Below are 12,151 nucleotides of genomic sequence, written 5' to 3' on the forward strand. Positions count from 1 at the left end.
TTATAGTAGCGTTTTACTTTTTCACTCAGTGTCACTAACAGTATCATCAGGGGTACTCTGACTGGCCTGTCAGTGTCTGGCTTACATGCAAGTGTGTTCTAGAAAAGAAGAAAGTGCTTACATGTAAAGGAGAAAAATAAAGATGACTATTCTTGTTCTGTTCTTGTTCGATGAATAACATAAGAGGGAAAGAATGATTTCTACCAAGAGAAAACAACACCTTACTCTTGTAATGAAGTTCCAGGGTGATTTTGTTCCTTGTATGTCAATTGGATTATTGAAAGATTGATTACATTTGAACTATGCATTTATAAAAACTGTTATTTTGCTTTTTTATTTTCCTTTGTAAATACAATCTTTAGCTTACGTAACAAAATCTTGAATGAGCACCAAATTAGGGTTGTGGAAACCTCTGGTAATTTGCAGTCTCCTGGCACTGCAAGATGCCTTTGTTCACAAACTTTTTTTAGAGTTGATGAGATTCATGTTCTCACTTGGGCTTAGGGAATTTTTTCGTTTAAAAAGGAGACTGAAATTTTGTTTTCACATTTGTTTTTCAATGAAATAAGCCTCATTATATAAAAACACCCGTACACACTCCAGTAGAGCCAGTTGTTGGCCAATTTAACGTGTAACTGCTTGTTAAAGTAGAAGGAACTTTGCACTTGGAGAATGATGACTGAAGTGTGAAAAGGGATGTGCTGTGTGGTGCACGTGGGGCGAGTATGGTGAAAGTAGAGCCCAGGTAGAGCCATGGGCCCACTCTGTTGATTGCACCTAAAAACTGGTGGTCATGCTACTGCTGGAAAGAAATAGATGTGAAGAGGAAGCATTTGGCATTCATTCACGTGCTCTCTGATGTCTTCTTATTTTGGCCTCTGCACTACAGATGTTATGGATATCTTTCTAACTACAAAAAAGCAAAGCTCTTGCTTTTTGACATGTGTTGACTCAGCTGGCACAATTTCAAAGATGACTTTGCAGATTTTCTCCATTTTGTAGCACAAGGTGATAGCTATCTCAACAGCAATGGCTTTCAAAATTATGTAGGTAATGTGCTTTCTGGAGAAGAAGCTGGGTATAAGCCCATGCTGTGCATATTTCTATTGCTAGTACCCTTTCATATACACATACTGAGAGCGCAAGCAAGAGTGAGAGTGTGTGTAGAGGAATGACAGTTTCGGAAGAAGCTGTCAATAAAAATTCTAATAAAGATCAATAAGAGATCTAATAAAAAATAGAGGAACAAAGAAATTGAAAAAAATAGTGACTGAAAGTCAGCGAGAGCTGCCAGCTACTTCTGCACAATCCATCTCTGGCTCTGGCACAAGGTCAATAAAATCAGCTTTTTATTATGTACAGGGTAGATGAGACAGCCTACAGAAAACCCAGTAGTAAAAGTGTGTGTGAAACAGCAGGGTGTGGCACATAACACTCCCATGACATGAGGGTTATTTGAATAAAGAAATCAAACATATCCACAAGCCTCTGGTGATTCAGCCTGTAAATGCGTGAAGCTGTGCTTCCGTGAAAGACTGCATTTTTTTCAGCTCACACAGGCTGGGACAGACAAATACATTTTACGAGTGTAGGTGCACTGACCAGAAATAAGCCTGGCAATCTTTCTTTTTTTCATTTTCTTTCTGTTCTTTTTTTTTCCTTTTTCTGTTCTTTCCTATCTTCTTTCTGTTCTTTTTTCTTCTGTTCTTTCTTTTCTTTCTTTCCCTTGGGTTTCCTATTTGCTAGGAGGCTTAAACTGTATGTTGAGAGTGCTGTCTCAATCCACATCGTTTGCATTTTTACAGTCCCTTCTGTTGGGAAACACATCTTGTGAAATGAGTAGGGTTTCCTTCAGTTCTGGAGAACGGTGATATGGAAAGTTTCAGTATTGTTGAAATGCAAAGGAGACTACTGCTGTGTGAGAGTTTAGCTGTTATAATACTTAGAGTTGAAACAGAAAGTTCATCTAAAACTACAAGTATGACCAAGACATCTTGGAAACCTTGAGTATATTATGACAGTACTTTGTATTTGGTATTTCTTACAGTTAACTCTTCCCATTTATCTACTTGTGCCCGTCTGTTTAGTATTGCAGCTCCCCATATTGATTATCCTGTGAGCAGGAGATGGATGTCACAGACCTTTCATGTGCTATAAGATTCAACTATCCTAAAGATCACCCTAGCTTTCCAGGCTGGCACTGGGCTTTAGAAAGCTGAGAGGGTGCTAGATGCTTTTGGAGAGTTTGCTGCCCTGAATTGTTCAGAGGTGACTTTGTATAAGTCTTGCCTAAACCTGGTAGCCAGACAGTAGTTCTGGTTTTATCTATGTAGACTCAGCTGTTTCCTTTATATAGACATCTTTATCGTGGTAAGCCTAAATTATCATTCAGTTCTACATTGTCTGAAGCATGAATCCTTGCTTAGGGCAGCTTGAGACATTGTGAGCTTTTAGATTTTTCTGCATCATAATTATTAGTGGTGTTGGCACCATGAAGCTTTCTGCCATCCACTTCAAGGTATTTTGAAGCTGTAGTCTGTGCTCTGTCTCAGTGTCCAAGTTGCAGTCATTTTGCACAGGGAGGCATTTCCTTGCCTAAAACAGCCTCTCCTGGCAAACAGCTTGGTTTATGTAATATTTTCATCTAGTTTGAGGGAAACTATGACATTATTCCACCAAGCCGGAGAGGAAATGATTCAAGCTAGACACATGTTCACATTCTTTTCTTCTGCCTGTCAGGCAGTTACTGAGAACTTGGAGATAGTTCAAAAGCTCCACGTTTGGGCCCATCCTGCCAGGGATGGGCCTTGAGAGGATGCCCTTTCTCTCTTCCCTAATCTGGGGTAAGAGAATAGTGGTGGTTAATCAGGAAACTGGTGCCTTCTGGTACCTGCCTTGTTCTTGTAGTAACTGATGCTCTTCCAGGTTGAGGCAGTCAATGATGTGGTCAAGGGAAACTTCTTTTTCAAAGAAATCCAAGCTTTGGTGCAAATCACCTGTATAACTGTACAGTTTGTGGGTCCATTCTGCCTAGTTGTATCAACATGAGAAATAAACATTCTTGATGAGAAGAAAAATGAGTCTTGATGGTGCATCTCTCTCTTTCCCCTCTAAAACTTCATATAAAGGTGCTGAAGATTTGGGTAGAATTTTCTAACTTCAGACACGTTGCTGCCTTTAGTCCTAAGACCTTTTTTAATGTTTAAATATGTGTTTCCTGAGTTATTGTCAGTTGTTTTTTCCTTTAATTATAGGCTTCTTTTACCTATGTTGTCTAGTTTGTACTTTGCCCACAGTTGGGGGGAAAAAAATCCTATGTTGGGTTACGTAAGTGAAGAGAGTTTCTGTTCCTCTTTCTGTACCTTGTGCCTTGTTGTGGGCTTTTCCTGTGGTTTCCTTAGATTTCCATCTACAAGATATAATGCTGCTTTATTTTCTTGAAGTCTTTGCATTTTAATTAATCAACTAGATCTTTCAGAAGTACATCACTTATATCTCTCCATTACTATAAATGTTTATGGATTCATACTTTGATTTTCTTGATCCTCTTCTGCTAACTTAATTCCTTCCAGTTTTAATCTTTAAAAGGCTGGAAGCTGGAATAAGATATGAAGTATGGTACTAAACCCTTTGTTTTGTGAGCCTACGGCAATCTTGGCCAAAGAAAAGAATGTTTTGTTATCACGAGTTCTTACCATTAATCTTGCCTACAGTGCTTATGGGCCACAAAGCCTTATCAACCAGCTTCTTGGGTTTCAGCCCATTGTAAAGGCATATTAAATGCTTGTTTTATGGTGACCCCTGCAAACTTGGCGAGTACAGATTAGATTGCCTTTCAAGCTTTATTAGCATTTCTGTGCTGTTGACAGCTGCAGCAAAGCAGTGGAGTGGGGACACAGAGACTTACATGTGAGAATAGTTTCTTATCCTGCCAAAAACTCCTGCCTTGCTGCTTTTTTTTCCTGGAAAAGTAATTGAGAGTTTAGTGGAGCAGAGACTTCAGGTCTATTTCCGCAACTCACATGAATGTTGTAACCCCATGAGCTACTTCCTGGCTCTTTTAGGGAGAAAGGAGCAGTAAGGGGGATGCCTTTGGAAATACTTGATCTTCTCTCTGGCTTCAACATCAATACTACCTTGGAGCTGGGAAATGTTTCATGACAAAAGCTTCATCAAAGCTGCAGCATGATTTTACAAAAGGTTTCAGGTTTGAGAAATACGGCTTTTCCCAAGGGGCAGGGAGGTGACGTCAGGAAAAACTTCAGCAAACTCAACTGTAATTTACTACTTGGCATTTCATATTGTCCAAGGAGGTGTGTGTTTTAAGTCTATTGTTCCTGCTTCAAGTTATTAGTAGGTCTTCTTTTTAACTACATGGTTATTACCTGCTAATTTTTTTATTGTGTTTTGGCATGGGAAAAGTTTGAGGAAAACCTTTGCTCAATTTAATCTGCCTCTGTGATAGTTACCTATTTGCCTGTTTGTTTCATCTTCTCCCCTGCTGAATTGTTTTTCTACTAGAACTAGGCAAGCCATGACATTTGATGCAAGCTCATGTTGCCTGTTAGCCTGATGAGTTTGTGCCCTAAAAATGTTAAACGATGTTAACCTTAGAGAACAGAACATGACTTAGAAATCCTGGCAATGAACACTGGGTTGTATGAAAAGATGTCATGTTATTGTGATAGCAAGGACTGCCTTGGCCGTCACCTTGACTCAGCTGCTGCTTATGCATCGATCTGGAAGTGAGTCAAGCTGAAGTGAAGTACTTCCTGATACTTGAACCAGCTCTCAGTCAAGGTGATGGGAGTTTTCTAGTGACTTACGTGCCAGTTTGAATGTTTCTACAATGCTTTACTTAAGGATCTGTCACAGTGGTTGCCACCAGTTCTTCCCTCACTGTCTCCAGTTCACTCAGCCATTCATTCTGTCACGGCTTCTGCATCTTGCACTATTTTGCCTTCTCTTATTTCACCACACCTGCTTGCAGATTAAATTTTTCTTAAAATATGTGTGTGTGTATGTAGTAGAAACATAAAAGTTCATTGAGTATATTGAGCATTGCAGTGCGTTAGCACTGGGGTAATTGTGTAGGTCGTGAAACCAAGCAAAAGGAAGATACAATGTGCAACATACTTGGTCTGCAATGCAAACGTGTAGTACACTGGTATCAAGAAGTTTCATGAGATTCCTAGAGTTGTTCTTTAATATTATTTGGATTTCTGTATTAAGAAAAATCCTAGCTATCTCAAGTAGAACAAAAAGATAAAAAAATTATGCTTATGTCTTAGATTTAGTTCTATGACTTGGACTGAATGGGGGGGGTGGTTGTGTGTATTGACAGTACTCCTTTATGTGTGGTATTCAACAGCAAGATCAACTGTTTTGAAATGTTGGATTAATGAGATTAAATCACTGCTGAATGGATGATGCACAGGTGGTGACGTAATCCTGAAGTCAGATAACTATGGTGGAGCTAAGCCTGGATCTTAAGAACACATGAATGCTTTATCTGCAGTTGTCTTTCCTGGAAATGAGTTTGAAAAATAATGTGCTTGTGGACTGCTAGACATGTTCTGAAGTAGCCAATGGCAGAAAACCAGCTGAAAGCTCCAAGACAGTAATGTGTGTTTCTAAAAGGAATTGTTCCTTACAATGTGACATTAGCGGGTGTAAGAAAGAGGAGCTCTATGGTCATTGTTTCTACCCTGTTAATGCAGGAAAAATTGGCATTTTTTGAGCAGTAGCTATTTCTTCTGTCAGGGGAACTCAGTGATATATTAACCCATAAGGAGAACATGCTTTTAAAATAGTAAATTATGGCAGGTGACTAAAATTGGTACATTTTGGCATAAGATTTGCTCTTTATTCATGGTACATATTTGTTCTGCTAGTAATATTTATAAGCATCTTCTGCACTTGATGTTAAATTTGAAAGTAGTTTCTTGACCACATGTATGCTCCCAAGTTAAAGGAAGGTGATAAAACGCCCTTGATTTTACTGATGGGACCCTTTTCTTGTACAATATGTGCTGTGGATAGGGTTGGTCCTGTTGCTGGAAACCAGTTACTGATTTTGCAACCAGGTAGTTATACAACTGATCCTGGAGCAAGAGTGCAAGTGATGTGTTTAGCTGCTTACCAGCTTAAACCAGACACTGGTGATTGGCCTCCCTTTGCTGTAGCAGCACTGAATGCATTTCTGAGGGCTCTATAGTATTAATGTTTTGGATGCAGTAAACATGTGATGGCATGGACAGAGGGAGTGGGCATGACTGCTGAACTGTTGCATTCATTCCCTGTAAAAGAGGAGACATTTGCAACTTTAGAGCATCCAGCTTTTGTGGCTGGTCAGCAACACCATAGTTAATGCTGCCTTGGGCATTTGGTCTTGGCATGAGAGTTACGGTAACATGTTCCTCTAACCTCAGCTCATCTGTGCCTGATCCATTTGGGATGAAGTAATCAAGCTACATTTTGAAAACCAAGCAAAACTAAATCACTGTCTTACCCATTGTTGAAGTCTTGATGGTGACACAGGTTTAATTCAGCCATAACTTTGATTGTAGGGGGAAGAGTAAAAACGTGGAAACGGAGATGGTTTATTCTGACTGATAATTGCCTGTATTACTTTGAATACACAACAGTGAGTATATATTACAGTGAACTTTGTTTGTAGTAAAGATATTTAAGTGGCTAATAACATATTGTCTTTTTCTTTAGGACAAAGAACCAAGAGGAATTATTCCATTAGAAAATCTTAGCATAAGAGAAGTTGAAGACCCTAGAAAACCAGTGAGATCTCTTCTCCCCTCTCCCCTCTTCTCCCTTCCCCCCTCTTTTTTTTCTTTTTCTTTTAAGAACTAAACCTCATAGAAATTCGTGTTAAATGAGGATGTTTGTCAGTTTTGTTTTGGTTTGTAAATTGATTTCTTCCATTTCTACCCTCCAGAACTGCTTTGAGCTCTACAACCCTAGTCATAAAGGTCAGGTAATTAAAGCGTGTAAAACTGAAGCTGATGGTAGAGTGGTGGAAGGCAACCATGTAGTGTACAGAATATCTGCTCCCACCCCAGAGGAAAAGGAAGAGTGGATTAAATCTATCAAGTGAGTTTAACGTCTCAAATGTCTTTCAGAAATGAAGTATAAGTTCTTTTTGGAGTAAGATACTAAGAGAATTTGTATTCTAACTTGTTTGAAGAATTCTGCTGTGACAATATGCTCAAGGATTAAAGACAAACTACATGGGGTTGCCAGATCAAGAAACAAGTGTCCTGTTACTGACTGGTCCTCAAGAAATAGTGCTGCTAACTCAGACCAGGAAAATATGGATTTATTACTTTTTAAACAACTATAAAAGCCTTGTGTCTTTAACCCTAATTTTATTAGGTTCCTACTTCACCTGATAATTAACTTCAGTGACATTTATCTTAAACATGTTCACAGTGCAGCTTTAAACTTTCACAGCTTGACTTTATCTGGAAGGTTTATAAAGCAGACCTACACCTAAAGAAATAGTCAAGATGAAGATACGAACTCTTAGCAAATGGCAGCTGAGTAATATCTTTTTCTAAAGAAATGTTCATGATGCTTAGAATTCAGTGGTCTATGATCTCATTAAGAGTGTGGAGTCATGCACAGGGAAGAGAGCAAAATAGGTTTAGTTTTCAAAAACAGGTATCTGTTAACCAAACCGATGATTCCTTTTTTTTCTCTTCTAGAGCAAGTATTAGCAGGGATCCCTTTTATGATATGCTGGCAACAAGGAAACGAAGAATTGCGAATAAGAAATAGAACATGATCAGCAGCTTTTATACCTGCCTCAACCTATAAATGAGCATGCAGTTGAATGATAATGTAAAAATTGGACAAACTAAATGAAGACAAGAACTGTAATTTTTTATATATATGTACACTTTATTATAACATAAAAAACTTGGCAAGACCTTTCAGGGTAAACAGTTACTGGCAAATGATTTCAAGTATGCTTTAAATCTCAGAGGATGATTATACTGGAACTTAATTCAACCAAAAACATGAAAGCTTTGTTTTTACTTATATTAGCTACAGCTCCAGTTTACTTGGGTTGGGAGGGAAAGAATTTGAGCCTAATAGTAAAATGTCCTATAGCTGTTATTTGAGCATGTGTCCCACAAAAGGAGGAGCGATTGTAAGACTTCCATCTCTCATTAAAATGCAGTACGGAAAGTGGAGTATGGTGTGATTTAGCACTTAATTCTTCTGCAAGCAGGAACCCCACAATGTCAGTATTAGTTCTCATTTTTGTGTGTTATGCAGTAAATGAACAACTGCGTACAGCTTTCATTTAGGATTAGCTCTCCTACCTTTATGGAAATACCTTTTCTTCATCAGAAATGCAACTCTGTGGTAGACTGGCAGCTACAGCGTTAACTAGTTGTGCCAAATAGTTTGGTTGATAAACACTAAAATATAAAGAGGTCCCCGCAGCAAAGGTTTGAGTCGGTACGCGTAACACTAAATACAGATGGGGTTTGATACTTGCCAGTAGGCTAATTCTCATTCCTGTCTGCTCATAAGCTTACTATAAGCAGTGAGATTTTAATGACTGATATAATCTGCTTTTTTATATAGTAACATTCTTCTCATGTTTGAGATATGTTGTAGTTTAATTAACACTAAGTCACTATTAATGGAGAAAAGTGACAGGGTTTGCATGAGTTTAGGCTTTACATGTGAAAATATGCCAAATCATTTCAGATGCATTTAGTGTTTTTAAAGGAGAAAACCAGGAAGGTAAAATCTTTCAGTAAGATAACACCCCGTGATAATTAATCAAGCAGGATTCATTCCTCTGCTTGTTAACAAACTTTAAACATACAGAAAACTTCAGTATTTTTATTGCATTCCTTAAGGTGATTTTTCAGATCTGTGCTTCAGCAGGGGAGGTTGAAAAAACGAATAGACATCCTTATTTTACTTTAATAACTTATACACTGATTACAGAGTATTCCCCACAAGCACATCTCTTTTTCATAATTTGTGGAAGACCTCTCAGTGGTTCTATTTATAGTATTTCAGTAGCACACGAATTGCTATGGCAGATTTTCCCACAGTGCTTTTCTACTCCCAGTGCATGTACTGTTCAGAAGGGAAAGCCCCTAGTTCCATGCTGGACGCACAGGGTGGCTTTTTTGGACTGCTTCCGGTAGCAGGCAGTTTTTCACAGACTTGTTGAACCTGAGCCGTGCCTGCTGTGCCAGTGACCGCTTTGGGGACCCACTGCTTTATCAAAGCAATTTTGCTTGGTGGAGTTGCAGAGCAGCTCGGCATACAGCACAGGGAAACGTGCCGTCCTGGCAAAGCCACAGACTTACCAAGGCGATGTGTTTGAAATCCCCTTTTGACTGTCAAGGCGAGGCTGGTTGGTTGTTCCAGTCTTGCTGATGTGCCCTGTTTTGCATGGGGTGTCATCCTGCCAGCGTTCTGCTTTATTGCATGTTTGCCATAAAGGCTGAGAGGAAAAGAACAAAGTAAACGTTTCTACACCTCAGATTTTCCCCAGAGCGTGTGGAATTGTGGTCTGCTTGGATGCCTGTTCAGATACAAGTACTTTCAAGGGAGTGAAACTCAACCAGCGGAGGTACAATCCTTGAACAAGTGTCGGCGTGGAGATACCTTTGCTTAATGGAACACATTTAAACTCTTTCTAGAAATGATTTGGAGTCGTATGTCCTGCGTTTGCAAAGCAGCGTGATCTCAGAGCTGCTCACATCACCTGTTTCGAGTCTTCTGTTCCGCAACTTCAGGTTTTGTATTTGAGCAATGCGTACATCAGTTTGAGCTCTGTACAAGTAGAGCTGTAATGCAAATAAGCCAGAATCAGTGGTACCAAGAAGTGCAAGGGTGTGAAAAGCAGCCAATAAAGTATTTCTGGAGAAATGTGAGATTACCAAAGCATTCATAAGCCATGAAGAACTTTTGTATCAGTTCTTCCCTTCTGAAAATCTGTTTATTTAACCGGGTGAGGATGCCTGCCCAGAAGCATGAAGGAAATGCCTTGGGAGTTAATTTGCTGTATTTAGATGAAGTTCTTCTATCCGGCAGGAATAACTATTGAGAGTAATGTATAACTAAGCAGGAAATGTAGTATTTCTCAGCATTAAAAAGATGCGACATCCTAATCAGCTATTTGTGGTGCTCAGTGAATCTCTTTTAATTTACCAAAGCTAATGGAACAATGTTCTTGTGTGTGATGATATTTCATTCCGAATGTTCTTTGTAAGAGGATTAAGAGGGAGTGAAACTGGCCCAAACTTTCCACTGTTCACAAGGCCAGTAAAACAAAGTGGCTTGTGAAAATATCAGGCAAGTAGGTACTACCCATGTGGGCAAAGAAAAAAACTCTCAACCTTTTTTTTTCCCTTTTACTATTGGGCTTTAAGTCCAGGGGTAGCTACTCAGACAGACTGGCTGCTCAGTGGCCTAAAGCAGCACCTGTTAGAGGTTGGCCGTGCTGAGGAAAAGCCCTCTGGGGACGACAAACTTCTCCCTTCCTCTTGCACTGAAACGCGTGCAGTTCTTCTGCTCCTGGTTTTCAGTGCTGCCCTTTGCAGCTGCAGGGGCCAGCCAGAGCCAGGCAGGTGGCTTCGCTCAGCATCTGAACTGTGTGGCTGCTTCCATCAGCCACGGTGCCAGTGCAGTGCAGGCAGAGAAATGCACGGGAAACTTCAGCTCAGCCGGACTGACTTAAAACTGACACTATTCTGACAAAATAAGCTTTACGTTGCTTCACATTTTGAACCGGTTTAAATTGGTACAAAACAGAACCTCTGTCAGCTTGAGCAGCATTTATAATGCTTTCTAGTGTTTGAAAACAATGCGTATTTTTAAGATGTAGTACATACCTATGTAGATATGCTGGCTGGAAAAGCTAGGTCTCTTGTAGACCAAATCCTACAAACTAAGACTTTTGGCTTACAAATTCCTTTTCTGTATTTTCTTGTAAAATGTTTCTAGCTACAGTTTGAATAGAAAATGTAAATGCTGCACAGATAGGGACTGATTGAAGTATTACTTGGTGTACACAAGTGATTTGCATGACATACTCTGTATCGATCGTTAAAAATGTGGTGTTTGATGTAAATCCACTGCAATAGTAACGCTGTCATTTATCAGGAGGACCTGTTGCTTCAGCCTGGAGACTTTCTCTAAAATAAAGTGTGAAACTCTACTGTTGCATAGCTCCTCATTTACCAGGAATACATGGGAGGTGCGTGCTGATTTAGTTAAGATCTGATTTTGCAACTGCTCTTGTAAGTAAAAGGCCTCTTTGCCTACCTTTAAGCATACTGATTTAAATTGACAGGTTGAATTTTTCAGAGAGAAAACTCCTCAGCTGCAAAATCGGTTGTTTTTGTAAAGCTGAACACTCATAGCTGTGTTGCTATGAATGTTACTCCATTAAGAGCTGCTTTCCCACCCTAAATTAAGGAGGGATTTTGCCCATTGCCTTCCATGAGCTTCAGTCAAACATAAGGCAAGTGGGGGAACAACTCAGATCTCTTCTCCTCAAGTCGATTCATTAGACCAGACAGATTAGTCAGATGAACTGTATTTCACAGAGGTTCCCACTCACTGGTCTCCTGATGCAGGACCAGTGACTATGAAGTGCATCACAGTTTGACAGCATTTAATAATCAAAATTAAAATCACAGTATGAATTTGTCTTTAGCTAGCCGCTTTAGGGAGACAAAACCAGACAACTGAGACTTCAGACAAGTGACGGTATATTAAGAAAATGGAATTAAAACAGATGGATTTTGCTTTGACGGTAAATGTTTCAATAATAAATTCTAAGTTTCGATAGTATCGATAAAGTCCACTTTGAAGACAAAGAGTCATTGTTTTTTTTCGGTAAAGAGTCGTCGGTTTTGATGGTAAAGCCAGGTTTGATGGTAAACAGGTTTGATGGTAAAGAGTCAGTTTTGATGGTAAAGCCAGGTTCGATCGTAAGCAGGTTTGGTGGTAAAGCCACGTTCCATGGTAAACAGTCACGTTTGATGGTAAGCAATGAGGCTTGGTGGTAAAGAGTCAGTTTTGATGGCAAAGCCAACGTTCGATGGTAAACAGGTTTGATGGTAAAGAGTCATTCTTGATGGTAAACAGCCAG

At 39.4% G+C, this 12,151-nt stretch overlaps 1 protein-coding gene across 4 annotated transcripts in view; it reads left to right on the plus strand.

Moving 5' to 3' along the window:
- CYTH3 (cytohesin 3) overlaps positions 1-8,213 on the plus strand; it is a 49,212-nt gene extending 40,999 nt beyond the window's left edge. For all 4 annotated transcript variants that reach the window (XM_061474175.1, XM_061474172.1, XM_061474173.1 and 1 more), the window contains 4 exons: positions 6,570-6,646; positions 6,724-6,795; positions 6,953-7,107; positions 7,722-8,213. In XM_061474175.1, the coding sequence (XP_061330159.1) occupies positions 6,570-6,646; positions 6,724-6,795; positions 6,953-7,107; positions 7,722-7,794 (377 nt within the window). In that variant the 3' untranslated portion in view covers positions 7,795-8,213. The remainder of the gene's footprint in view (positions 1-6,569; positions 6,647-6,723; positions 6,796-6,952; positions 7,108-7,721) is intronic.
- The last annotated feature ends 3,938 nt before the right edge of the window (positions 8,214-12,151 follow it).

This window comes from Pezoporus flaviventris, unplaced genomic scaffold (genome assembly GCF_033815535.1).
Source record: "Pezoporus flaviventris isolate CSIRO_AGI_PZ_B2104156 unplaced genomic scaffold, CSIRO_AGI_Pfla_v1 ptg000078l, whole genome shotgun sequence".
Lineage (NCBI taxonomy): Eukaryota > Metazoa > Chordata > Aves > Psittaciformes > Psittacidae > Pezoporus > Pezoporus flaviventris.